Source organism: Acyrthosiphon pisum, chromosome A1 (assembly GCF_005508785.2).
Source record: "Acyrthosiphon pisum isolate AL4f chromosome A1, pea_aphid_22Mar2018_4r6ur, whole genome shotgun sequence".
Classification (NCBI taxonomy): domain Eukaryota; kingdom Metazoa; phylum Arthropoda; class Insecta; order Hemiptera; family Aphididae; genus Acyrthosiphon; species Acyrthosiphon pisum.
In genome coordinates this window covers 106,840,027-106,854,513 of record NC_042494.1, presented here as the reverse complement: position 1 = coordinate 106,854,513, position 14,487 = coordinate 106,840,027, and the positions used below count along the sequence as shown (strand labels likewise).

The following is a 14,487-nucleotide window of genomic DNA, read 5'->3' as shown; positions in this document are numbered from 1 at the left end:
CTATTATGCACATACATTTTTGACGGGGAATTTAGAAGTGTCCACTATTGGGAAGGGTCCACTATTGAGAGGTGTCCATTAATAGAGGTTTCACTGTAGTTGCTCCCTGCGCCTGCAGACTCAGGTCACCAAACTCGAGGTCCCGTTTTTAGTGTTATAAAATAAGAAAAAAAATCCAAAATGTACGGAGTTCTGTAAACTAGTAATATACCAACAAAAATGTTGCTCTAAACCTGAATAATTATTTTATATTTTTATTGGTGCTTTTTTAATTTTTGTAAACTGGAACTTTCTTTAAATCCTCCATTGGAAAAAGTATAAGATAATTGATACTTACCTAGCTACGGAATGTTGGCGATAATGGGCCATTATTAATGGTTATAACTTATAGCCTATAGGTACCTAATCTATTAAACATTTTACAGCCCGGGGTGCAACTGATAACTTAGGTACTTTCGAAGTCCGGAGTCTTATACAAAATACGATTTATAATTTATTTACTTATATTTATTATTACAGTAGGTAGGTACATTATTTATTTAAATTACATAAATTATTAATTGTGTAAATAAAATATTTAAATTTGTGTTGCCTCAATGTTTTATACTTTATGGTCATAATATGGCAACGAGCAACATGCAATATAATCAACGATTATCTACTTGTATGTCTAGTGTTTACTTACTTTACCGTAAGGAGAATCTGAGTTTGTAATTAAATAATAGTTTCCTTCTTTTCTGTAAATCAAAATAATTTTTAAATTGTTCTTCCTTTTTTTTAAAGTATAAGTAGGTTACTTACGATTTATCAAAAGGTGCTTTCCCTAATTGTACTGATAGATCTGTATTATTTGAACAAGCTCCTGATGTATAATCCTCATAAGAAGGACACGGAACAGCAATAAATCCTTCACTTTTAGTTATTGCTTCTGCATAATAATAGTACGCTCTGCGATGACTACATACCGCTATGTGATTAAATATATAAAAAAACAGCATGTAATTATTATAAAAGTCTCCTGAGTTTTTTTTCTGCAATATGTAGGTATTGATTAATGATTGTTAGTTATTACCAGCATAATCAATTTTACAACCAGGTTGAGGCCAGGCACCACCATTGGGATAAAAATCCCTATGCCCAAGTCGTTTTTTAAATCCGAGAAATCCTCCTGACGTGTGTACGACTTCGACTAGTTTTGCTTGGCTATAATCAAGCCGTTCTTCAGGGCTTGACGAAGAAAACAGTACCTCCGCGGGATCCAGCCCTTAAAAAAAATATATATTAATTTTAAACCAGACCTTGGCCTAAATAATTTACCAGTAATATGTTTAACTTTTCCAGATTTTAATTCGTTATTTGTAAGACCAACAACATGTGCTCCTAATGAAAATCCAATCAAATGAAAATCATCTGTACGAGCATCAGTAGATGATGTTAAATGGTCTATGAAAGAAGCCAAATGTTTTGATACGTGTTTAGTATTTTTTGCAGCAGAATTATACCAAGGAACAGCAGCCAGTTCCGACCAATCAACAGTGAATATATTATAATCGTTGTAGTTCAAAAATGCTATAAATATATATTGTATATAATACATATTATATAAGTACGTTGTATGTGTTTATATAATTATGAATTCGTAAGGACTATTAGTAGATACCTAGATACCTATATTATATATGATTGAATAATTATTCATAAATATGATTAAGTCAGAATTGTGTCAGCTATATGAGCTAATAATCTATTTTATCATAGTCAATTTAAGTTTGTTGTAGATGTTTATAGGTACTATAGGTACTTGAGTGAAAATGCCGGCCTCCTCCGGGCCTCCCCATCATCACAACCAATTTATTGAAAATTATGTACTAATTTTGCTAATCAGTCTTCAGAATTTATAAATCATTTCCCAGTTTGATAAAAAAATAATAAGGTTGAGAGGGGAGAAACTTCACTCAGTCCCCCTTATAATATGTAATAACTAGCTATTTCAAAATGTTTTCTAATTGTTTTACTATCTTATTTCTCTTAAAGCGGACATGGAAATAATTTTCGAATTCTGAAAACTAATTTGGTAATATTTGTATAATGTTGGTAACATTTTGAAGTCCGTATCTTAAGGGGAGAGGGTAACTGCGTGGTGATGCTCACCCCCTAATAATATATTTTTGAAATCAGACTGGGAAATATGAGTAGCACATTCTGAAAATCAATTTGCAAAATGAGAAGGTACATTGGGGCCTTGAATTTCATGCACCTCTTTGTTGTCCCATACCCCCGCTACCTTTTAACACCCATTTTTTCTATACCCTGTTCCATAAGAGAAGACGCCAGACAGCCACGGCAAAACCTATTTTGCTACATAAATCTGGTGTCTTCTCTGTTAAAACAGGGTATAGTCATTATGTTAATTTAAATCTGTAAATGCTTCTTAGTGTCTTAATTAGTATCATTAAAAAAAACTTGTTTGTCTTGTTTTTATACTTGCTTAGTTTTCGTTCTTTCTTTTTTTAAATGAGAACCCCTAACTATAAATTATTTAGCGGATTATTTCTTAGAAATGTTGACATACCTAATCAAAATCAAAATTTGAACTAGTGTTTTAAACTGTTTTTTGAGTTATTTAACATGCCCCACCCCGAAAATTAACTAATCTATGTTTAACCGGGGTCGAATGACTGGTTACCTAACGGACCTTTAATTAACGATTAGATTAACCGACACTGTACAACGACCTAACATCGTTAATCATAGATCACGCTTAATCACTGTTTAACCGTAGATGGTATAACTGGCCCTAAGGATAATAAGTCCACGATATAGTGGGTTTGGAAGATATGATGGCTATGGTAACTTGACAATTATTATAGTACCTAATTAATATATTAATCTATCAACATATTTTATAATTTGTAAAAATGGTCCGAGTATAATAAACATTAGATACTCCACTAGATCCAATATTACATCTAAGCAGGTGTGTTTTATATTATGATAAAACTATTTTTAAGGACGTTTATTTTTAGCATTAACATATAACATTGTAGTACCTGAAAACTACTCGTATTCCTCGTAAGTAGTTAGGTATCTATAAATTATATAAATATCATCAATTTCAAAAAAATGTTCGTTGTTATCACATTTAATTAGCTATTTTGAATTATAATTAATATTGAATATATTATTTAGAAAAAATGCCTATTTAAATATTACCTATATTCATTAATATTTAATTTACATTTATTTTACAATTATTAACAAAAATGTATGAGAAATAAAAATAAAAACTAAAGGAAATAACTTTTTTGATCATCCGAGAAAAAAGTGTGAAAAAAACCACACGTGTACATCAAAGTGGAAACCTACAGGCTACATCGCTATATAGTCTATAACTATCTGGCTTCGCTCAAAATCTATTTAGTGTGATGTTTGTTTAAAGTATTAATTTATAAATATACAATATTATGTATGTATACCATCTCTAAGTAATGGAAACATAAGAGAATCCTCAGCGCTATCGCCAAAACCATGAACTAATACTTTCGTTTTTCTCTGAGAACGGAAGTATTTAAATATCGGCAAACAGTTTTTGTCCATAGTTTGCATTTCAGCTCTCGTTGGATTGTCCCTATGAAATAAACATGTATTAATAATTAGTGCATATTTTGTTTACCTCTTATTAGAGATTATAACCTTATAGGTATTTTATTTAAAATTTAATGTAAGTTATAATAAAATAGACATAACTATCTACAGCTATTCAGCCCCCCCCCTCCCGAAATTTTCAGGAATTGTTTTTTGTACCTGTGTCCTGTCCATGCCTAAATCGTTTACGTTCAACATTATTGTCTTAAGAATTATTAGTTTCCATTTTTTTTATCTTATGTAGTTATTTGATAGGTATATCGTATATATTATTTGAAGTATTTAATATATTAGGTATATTATATTTCATCTGACGATTTTGGTCGTAATGTTCAAACCGTATACGCATTACGCTAACCTGTACTTACAGGATAGATTGAATAGTTGAACGTTATCGAAAGTTAATAATTACTTATTATCGCCTACAAGTTGTGACGATGACGGCTGATGAAAGGGGACTATTTTTAATTTTAGATTCTTAGTGGAACGATGAATGTATTGATTTTACAATGGTCAATGATATGGGTTTTTTATTTTTGTGTCTGTCATCACGGTTTGAGGCAGTAAAACTGCTTCGATTTTCTTCAACAGTATCTTGTTCGATGGGAAAGTGAATCTAGTTGGTACATTCGGGAGGTCAAATTTTCAAATTTTTAATAGTTTTCAAAAGCGCCAGGAAAAACAACATAAAGATTAACAAAAAACGGGAATTTTTACGCAAAATCGGTTTTTGACAAAATCGATTTTGGTTTTTGGTGTAACTTCAAAACAAATGGACGTATCTCTTTAGTATTTACATGAATTTTCACTGGTTGTTTATATTACCTAGCATTTTCTATACACCATTACTTTTTAAAAATATTTTGACTTATTTTGAGCTGTTTAGGAACATTATCAGTTTCCAGTTTTTTTATTTTTTATTCTATAAATATCAATAACATTATTTGTTGGGTACAAAAGCTTAAAAATTTAATAGAAGGCTTCTAATATGATTTTTTAAAAACTGATGAAAAATATTAAAAATCCATAGTTCAGAATTTTTATGAGTTAGAAATTCAAGAAAAATTTTCTTTTTAAATTTAAAAGTTAAGAGGACGTTATACCCGCATGTGTTGTCTCCGTCCTACAAGTGCGTAACATAGCAAATTCTACGCTCAGCAGAACACGTGTAGCTCCGTTGGTTTAAAAATTAGAGTGAATTGGCCTCTTATAAAATGTAATGGTAAGATTATTATCTAGACAACCTCATGGGATTTTTATTATAATATTTTAATTTTAAAGCAAGCTATGAGTATTTTAAAATTGTAAATTGTTTATACATCTTTAAGTACTCATAACTCGCTTAAAAATTAAAATATACTAAAAAGCCCATGAGGTTGTCTAGATAATAATCCCACCTTTAAATGTGTTAAGAGGTCAATTCAATCTAATTTGTAAACCAACGTAGGTACACGTGTTCTGCTGAGCGTAGGATTTGCAATGTTACGCACTTGTAAGATGGAGACAACACATGCAGGTATAGCGTCCTCTTAATGAAAATAATTAACTCAAGTTAAGTTAAGTTAAGAGGACACAAGATCGATAAGTTAAAAGTTAACAGTTAACAAATTATAAATTTAACTCCATAAGTTAAAAGTTAATATAGAAAAAAATATTAACTTAACTCAGTTAAAAAAAGTTTATCTATTTTTTTTAATTAGTATGTAAATCACATAAAGAGTGAATTTGTGGTTCTAGTTTCTAATTTATCAATTATAAAAAACAATTTTATTGAACTTTTATCAGAATGTACACTGTAAACCCTTCTACTTTTACTTTACCTACTATTTACTATATAATTTAAACTATACTCATCTCAAATTAATAATTTAACAAATACATTTTTTTTTATATCGTATAGCAATTGAATGTCATAATACGTGAAGATGAGTACATGACCTTTATATTATATATTATAAGTTATATTATAACATTAAAACATAAAAATTGTCAATTTGTAATTTAAAATTATTAGTTTTATTAAAAACATTTATAACTGCAACTTCCATAATAATATATAATTTACAACTTGATAAAATATATTAATATACACATAATTATGTTATCAAGAAAAAGAACAGAAATGTTTGTGTTTTTGTATAAGATTATTTTTATTTTATACTGATATAGTAATATTTACGTATAAACAAAAAATTTCAAAATATTTTTAACTTGATGGATTTTCTTAAAATCAACTGAGAAAAGCAAAGTTATTTCAGCTGTAAATTAAACTAGTTAATCTCATAAGTTGATTAGAAAATAAACTAACTAGTTAATGCCCATCTTTGCATTACAGTGACCCATTATTGTAACCTACTGTACAGCAGAGCGATATCCACTTACCCACTTTTTATAGTTTATATCATTAATTTTCGTCCGAAATGTACATACGATTTAAGATTTAAATATTGTTAGTATCGCTCATATTATAAACTGTCTATAGCAGGGCCTGAAACCGATATTGGATACCGAAAATGAAATTGAAAAAAATCAATAGGTACCGGTAATCAAAACCAAAAGTGAAAACGAAAAAAATAAAAACTGTTAGTGAAAATCAAAAACAAAATTGGAAAAAATAAATACTGATATACGAAACCGGAATCAAAATAGGAAAACATATTTTCAGTTTCCAGCCTAGTCTATCTTAATAACACAGTATGCGTGTCACGACTCAAAAGTGTTTTTTTTTTGCCTGTTTACTAAATTATTAAGTTATAGTGTTATACATTTATACCATTGAGTTTTTAGTATATGCCTGTACCTGTACCTACATAAATAATATAATCAATGGTTATACTTACATATTATAATTTATCTAAATCTTTACAAAGCAAAAATATTGATCTATTAAACGCTAGGTATAAAAATGTAACTTAGGTATCTATAGTTTCTGTGTATCATACCATAAGAGAAAAGATATATTATACATTTGGTATGTAATATGTGTCTAAGGTACCTATACGATTTCATAATTTCATAGACTTCGTCAAAATTCTAACTTTAGTTTGAACGTTCATAAATAATAATTGTAAACTTGCGTTCAAATATTTTTTAAATCACAACTTAGGTGGAACATCGAATTAGCTTTTCAAGTTTGACCTAGAATACATTTTTTTACCCTAATTTGTAGAAAAAAATAAGTGAACAAAATCAAAAATTTCAAACTTTTATAGATAGTTCAAAAAGAATCAAAATGTTTTGAAAATTATACCATGAATAGAAAATTCTAATATAAACATTATGTGACATTTTCAAAATCGATTTTGTCAGTAACTGATTTGCGTAAAAATTCTAGTATTTTCCCATTTTTTTTGTTGTTTTTATTAATTATTGAGAAAAGTACCTACTAGGAAGTAATACTACTTTTTTACTTTTGACATCCAAAGTACCAACTAGATTCACTTTCCTACTAGAAAAAATATTGAAGTTTAATCTTAAAGCATTTTAATTGCTTCAAAAAGTGATAACTGATGACAAATACAGACACACAAAATTATTAAATCAATACATTTATCGCTCACCTCGAAATATAAAATAATAAATCATATAATATTGATATGCTACAAATTAAAAATACATATTTATTTATATTAGGTACCTTGTATATAAATAAAATTTTATATTTTCGACTAATGGTTCTGCTGCACTATTTTTTTCCAAGCCTGATATTATAGCCAATTGTGGGTCGCCTCGTCCGTTTGGTAACAACATCCACTTAATGTCTTCGTCGACTCGTTCTTCGGTCATTTCTTCCGTTACTTCATATTTTTTAAGACTTTTCTGCACAAATATATAATATATATTATATATATTATGTATATTACTCTTATTTAAATGTTTATATTTCATTAATGTAAATACCAGTTCGCTGTGAGGAAGAAATATCAATAGTATTAGGTATAACATCGTTTATAAATTTTAATAATGCTCGAATTGGAATAATTGTCTTGAGGTAGAAGCATTAAGCCACAATTGCTTTTACCAGTTACACATATAGTAGGTACTTTTTATTGTATGTAAATGCTTCATATATTTTATAGATATGGTAACCCTCTTTTATTTTATTCATTTGTCGTAGGACATACGTCCTATGAATATAACATAGGTATATATTTTAATTGTGCTTATAAAAGTTTCGAGCTAGTGATTTATTGTAACCAAAAGTAGTAGGTGCCTATAGATAATATTACCTATATTATAAAGTCTAGGTACTGCAAACGTGTTTTGAATGTAATTTTATTTTGTCTATGACCCATTTAAAAATTAAAATTAACATAGTAGGTACTATTGGACATTGGTATCATGACAAACCATTATCTATATAAACATTATTGCAATCTGGATCTCAAATTATATAAATTTGGTAAGCCATTATCGTCCTTTGTGGTAGGTGCAAAGGTGGATTTTTTATCTACTGGGTCGATTTTTTGGATCTTTGAGGTTGATTAATCTGACTTCAAAATAAAAAACTACAGATACAAATATATTACGTATAAATTAATAGTTTTCATACATTACTAAATTTTCCTAAAAATTATTTTTAATTTTTGATTTTGAGCGGTGCAGTGAATGTATTGATTTTACAATCATATTATATGTTTTATTTTTGATGTGAAAACATCTTATACGGCGTTCCGTTCGTTTCCGATTGGGGAGTGAACATTTTCGAGCGTTATCATTTTATTATTCATAGAAAATGAAACTACATATATTATAACTTTTTAGTTAGGTATTGAATAACAACAAAATAAGAGAATCTATAAACAAGCTGTGAAATTTGCATGTATCTACACATTCTACAGTCATTTGTTTTAGAGTTAACCAAAAACTAATTTTGCGTAAAAATTCCTTTTTTCCTTAAATTTTATTTTGTTTTCCCTTGCGCTTTTGAAAATTTTTAGGAAGTTTTGACCCCCCAAAGTACCAATTTTGCTATTATAACTTAACTGATTCACTTTCCTATCAGAAAAGATACCACTTCTGTTGAAGAAAGCATTTATACTGTCTTAAAAGGTGACGAGTGATGGCAAAAACAAAAAAAAAAATTAAAAATTAAAAACATATCATTGTAAAATCAATTCATTCATCGCTTCGCTAGAATCAGAAGAAACTAAAATATTAAATTAATATTCACAATAAAATACCTATACATCATATTTTATATAGGTTGACGGTTATTAATTATTTTGATCATTTCACCTTGGTTTACATTTTTCTTATCAATGTTACCGTCTTGTTATCATACTATGTTATCTCCTTGTGTAAGGTAAATACTATAATAGCATAGAAAATTCTATGATAATAGTATGCTGTACGCTTGTACCCATGCCCCGCGGCCTACATAATATTATACTACAACGATTAAGTCACATTCACTTAGTACATAGTACATATTTTATTGAAATATTGAAATGACACTGGAAACAACTTTTGTGGCTAAATACATGTAGGGTATAGATAATATAGCTATATTCAAGTTTTGAAATTGATTTGTTATAAAATATAGATTTGTATTATTTTCGAATCATATTACCTATAATGGTAAAATTTTTTGAAAATAAAAGTTTATTCCCCTTCAGATGGGATCAAGTGGTTCATGGTTTTTGGCATCGTTATCCAAACCCAGAAAGGTAACATTTCAGTTTAATATGAAAATTAATTATTACCTAGATATTAAATAATGAGTACCTATATTATGTTTTCAGCAAGCATGTATTATCTGAAGATGTGTTACATAGAGAGGTGATTGAAAAAAAGTTACATTCTATTAGGTTATTCACAAAAACTAACAAGTTGCCAAAATGGGGTGAACGTTTTATAAATAGTAAAGATGTAAAAATTGTCGAAGAATCAATTTTAGATCCTACAAAAAAGACATTGGTGACATATACAAGAAATGTTGGATACGCGAGTGTTATGGTACGTGTCTGATCTGTTATATCTATTTTATAAAGACCTTGAACATTTCATTAAAATACCAACAGTTTATACATAATTTTAACATTTTCTGTTAATGAATCAACAACTTTATTAGTTCAAGGTTATTTATAGTTTAACTTCTGTCTTCTATTAACTTTTTAATAATAATGTTATTGATTTTTCTTTAAAGAATTTAAATTTAAATTTAAAATTTAAACATTTATTCATGGACAGTTCATTCCATGATATAATGTTTAAACATCTTATATTTATTTAAATAAATATAAAATCAATTTAAATTTAATGCTTTTAAGCTTAAAAAAGTAAAAAATATTAATTTATCATCTTTATTTTTTATTAGGGCGTGACAGAAAAAGTTATTTATAAAGTAAATGAAGAAAATCCAAGTACTACAGTTGCAGAGCGATCAGTATGGATTGAATCAAATGTGTATGGAATGTCTAAAGCTATTCAAGCATTTGGAATGCAACGATTTAAAGTTAACAGTACTAAAGCAGTAAAAGGATTTAATTATGTACTCAATAGTATGTACGGTGGTAATACTTCAAGTTCATCTGGTGTATTAGTACATCAGAAAGAAAAATTAAAGGATGCACTTAAACAATCAAATTACAAAACTGGATCTCTTTATGTTCAGTAAGCATAAAATCTTTTAGGATGCAATCCATTATTGAAATATCTGAGTTACAGATTTAAGATAAATAATTTTTTAACTATTTAATTTCATATAAATATTTTTCTTATTTTTTAAAATGTGTTACAGTTAAACCTATTCCTACTTGGAGAGTTCACCAAGTTTATTATGATCAATATAATGTGGTAAGCACATTTTTGTTTAATTAATTTTTTATAAGTATTCTGTTAAGTTTTAACATGATATTTTCACATTGGATATATTATTTATATAGGTACTTATAATATACTTAAGTATTTGATATTATAATGAATTGATATTATAAAACTTTAAGGTAAGAACATTATCTGTGTTCTCTCATTGATTTTTTTAAAATTTTATTTTTAAGTGACAAGCGTTTTTAACTATTAATATTTTACATACTCATAACTCACTTAAAAATTAAAATATTGTAAAAACCAATGAGAGAGCACAGATATTGTTTTTACCTAAAAGTTTGATGAAAGTTTAATTACCTATATCAAGACTAACAGCACACTATTGCAGTGTTAGGTAGTAACGTAACGAAAGTAACGTGTTATTTTGCTTGTAACGTGTTACGTAATTTTGTTAAAATTATTTACAAGTTACGAAAATGTAATAGAAATTACTTTTGAAAAGTAATTTCTTTAGAATAGCGGGTTACAGTTTCGAATTATTAAGTACCTATTGCGAATTGAAAAAAAATACATACATGTGGGTGTTATACATGCGGGTATTATTATGTTTACCAATCTAATATGTATATATATTTAATTTTAACTCGACATAATTCAGTTTTCAATGGTTTTGATATTTGAATTGTCTTAATTGCACTGTAAATCACGAGAACAGTTAATTAAATTTATTGTTCCTTTAAATAGGTTTCCTATGAATATAGCTTGTGTGGAAGACTAAATTTTATATGATCCTATTAACTATACAGGTTTTTAAAGAATTTGCTTGTTCAATTTGCCTGCAGAAGATTATTGCCAAGAAATTTAAAAAAAAAAATTTATTTTTTTAACGAGAAAGTAATGAGTTGCTTTTTCATTTGAAAAGTAAAGTAATTTCATTACAATTTTATTTGAGTAACGAGTAAAGTAACTTAATTGCTTTTTAAAAGTAACTTACCCAACACTGCACTATTGTAACTGGTGAACAAAAAAATTGGTATGTCGTACATGCGTAAGACAGAAATTATATGTGGGTGCGACGTCCTCTTAAGTGAAAGTTGGTATTCAATTTTCAAGTCTTAGCATTAAAATTAAAAATTAAATGAATTTTCCACTTCAAAATAATTTGCAAGATTTGTGATTCTGATGTAATGTGTTATCAAAAAATCTTATGAGAAACTTTGTATTTCATTTTCAAGCTTTTTGAACATTTTTGGGGAAAATGTTTCCCATAATCCAAAATCTTGGAAATACATCAAAATATTTAACTACATTTAGGTATAAACAAATATAGGTATATATATTACTCAATTTTTATAATATATGATAGATGGAATTTATATAATATATTATTCCATCTGAATATGCTGCTTAACGTCTTGTAATATTCAAATAACTGTTTAATCCAAAGCAGAATACTTTTTGCAAAAATTAATCCAAACTACTGTATTACTAACGTCTGCAATAAAATAAATAAATTAAACACCAATAATAATATTGTATTTAGTTATATAGGCTTCTAGCTTCACTGGTTTATATTAGCATTTTCCATACATGATAACATTTAAAAAAAATTTTGATTTGTTTTGAATTGCTTACGGACATTTTCAGTTTCAAAGTTTTTTTTTTCTATGAATGTCAATAAAATTTTATTTGTTGGGTAAAAAAACTTGAAAATTTTATACAATGCTCCAAATATATTGTTACAATGATATTTGAAAAATATTAAAAATCCAGTCACAATTTTTTTTTATAAGCATTTAAAGTTCAAATCTAGACAAAACAAGTAAAAATTACGAAATTGTATAGATTATTTTGTGTTAGAAATTCATAAAAATTTTTCTTTTTAAATCTAAGATTCGAAAATGTCTTCATAAGTTTGTCGACCTTTATCAAAAAAAAAAAAAAAATGTTTAACAAAAAAGTCAAATAAAATTTTTTATAAGCGTTTGAAGTTCATATTTTTACAAAATTGGATATTCACTCGATTTCTCATAGGGTGGTTTTCTTATTTTGTTATAATTTAAAAACGAATAACTGTAGATCTAGAAATTTATTTAATAATATGTTTATTTTATCAATTTGTATACTTGATAACATTTTCAAAATATTAGAATAGTTTGAAGTGTTTGGACTTAAAAATGTATGATTATTTATAATTAAAATTCATATTTTGACTTTAGGGGTTCAACCGACTTTTTTTCACTTTATTAAAAACAATTGAGAACCATTAATATAAATTATAAATTATTGACTATTATCGCTACAAAAATGTTTTTCATTATATTATGTATAATTCAAGACTAGATTGTATAATTACAATACTATATTTATACACCATACTATACTCTGTTCAAAATAATAAACGTAAACAGCGGCGACCAGTTTTAGTCGGCGGCAGTCAGGTAACACCTGTTATCTCCCCCACCAAATCACCAATTTATATACCTGCCGTGTAGTATTGCCACACACCTGCACCGAAGTCGGCCGCCTTTTGCATTTCTTATTTTGAACAGAGTATAGCTGATATATATTTGAATGAAATAATATTATATGTTTTGTTTTATTTTTTAGATAACATAATTATGTATTCTTATCAGTTCAACAATTTAAACCAGATTAAAACACTACTCAAGTTTACAAGATGTGATTACTATCAACTTTTTAGTATTTTATTAGAATATACAGTTTAATTATTTTAAATTAAAAGTCTTGATTATTGTTAAACTGTCCATTTAATTTATACATGCAATATTAAATTTGTTATCCAACAATTTGTTAAAGTGATTTAGTTTTATTATATCATAATTTTATAAGAAATGATGTGGGTATAGATGAATAAAATGTCTTCTATATTTAGCTTTTTAGTATTGGACACATTATTTTGTAATAATTTTTTATTATTTTGTTATAAAGTTTAAGTATGATAAACCTATTGTACAAACTACAAATTGTATGGTGATGGTGTGAATTTTTTAATTTGTTAATTATTAGTTTATTAAAAAAGATTTAAGTCATTTATACTTAAGAGAAAGCCACACCCACATGTGTTGTCTCTGTCTTATGAAAGTACAACATAGCAAATTTGTGGTAAGCAGTATCCAAGCGCACCCGCTGGATAAAATCCTTCCCAGGGCAAGATATAAAAATTACTTACAATCTAATAATATTTATATTGAATTATTGATATTGATATTGAAGCGCATGCAGTTAAAAATTCCCAGGGGGCAATGTCTGTTTTGCCTCCCCCCCCCCCCCCTATGCAGGCGCTCTTGGCTGAACAAATTTTGTGTACTAGGAACCTTTGATAATAGAAAGAATTAACCCATTATTTAACTTAAACATACAAAAATTGTCTGTACTTTCACATGTGTTTTTATGATATTTTAATTTTTAAGCAAGTTATGAGTATGTAAAATACTACAATTTGAAAATGCTCATACTCGATAAAAATAAATATATTATGATTGCACAGATAATTACTTACCTTTAAGTTTGATTATAGGTCAACTCGTCAACTCATTATATTACTACATAAAATTGGAACTTCTGAACACACATTTGCTATGTTGTCTCTGTCTTACAAAAATACAATTTTGGCATAAACAATTTTGTATTGTTAGCTTTAATATTAAAGTTAATTTACCTATCATCAAACTTATATTACATACTTTTTTGGAGGGGGGTTGAACAAACCTTTAAAATCCCACCCTTTATAGCTATATACCCCACTGTTATTATGTAGTATTTGTATGACATGTATCAATTTTATTTAAAAATCTAAATGTATACCTATTCTTGAAAAAAAAAATTTAACTTCTTATTCAGCTCATCTTTAATAAAATATGGAAATTACTATAATAATGTATTGCATGATGAAACTGTATTAATGGTAATAACTTATAACTTTGTTCAATTCAATAAATATATACTTACCGTAAAGTCGTGAACGCATCTAAAATATGTTTATCGACTCTTATAATTTTACACAATGGCGAATACAGGGGGGGGGGTGGACAATAGGTGAAATACAAT

The 14,487-nt window shown here is 27.4% G+C and overlaps 2 protein-coding genes across 5 annotated transcripts in view; one reads left to right on the top strand and one right to left on the bottom strand.

The window, feature by feature from the left end:
* Positions 1–511: 511 nt before the first annotated feature.
* The window catches only part of LOC100575760 (lipase member H), a 35,242-nt gene continuing 21,266 nt past the window's right edge, over positions 512–14,487 (bottom strand). For 3 of the 4 annotated variants that reach the window (XM_016802238.2, XM_016802236.2, XM_029487984.1), the window contains 6 exons: positions 7,283–7,464; positions 3,477–3,628; positions 1,318–1,569; positions 1,073–1,264; positions 802–967; positions 512–737 (listed from right to left, as the gene is read on the bottom strand). In XM_016802238.2, coding sequence (XP_016657727.1) covers positions 671–737; positions 802–967; positions 1,073–1,264; positions 1,318–1,569; positions 3,477–3,628; positions 7,283–7,431 — 978 coding nt within the window. In that variant the 5' untranslated portion in view covers positions 7,432–7,464 and the 3' untranslated portion in view covers positions 512–670. Of the gene's footprint in view, positions 738–801; positions 968–1,072; positions 1,265–1,317; positions 1,570–3,476; positions 3,629–7,282; positions 7,465–7,545; positions 7,692–14,487 lie in introns of those variants that run through there. The other variant, XM_003242620.4, reaches the window with a different exon arrangement.
* On the top strand, positions 8,968–13,489 carry LOC100160645 (PRELI domain-containing protein 1, mitochondrial-like). The gene is given in 5 exon segments (NM_001161979.2): positions 8,968–9,314; positions 9,390–9,603; positions 9,965–10,260; positions 10,388–10,443; positions 13,027–13,489. Coding segments are annotated over 4 exon segments (606 nt in total). The 5' UTR covers positions 8,968–9,222; the 3' UTR covers positions 10,392–10,443; positions 13,027–13,489.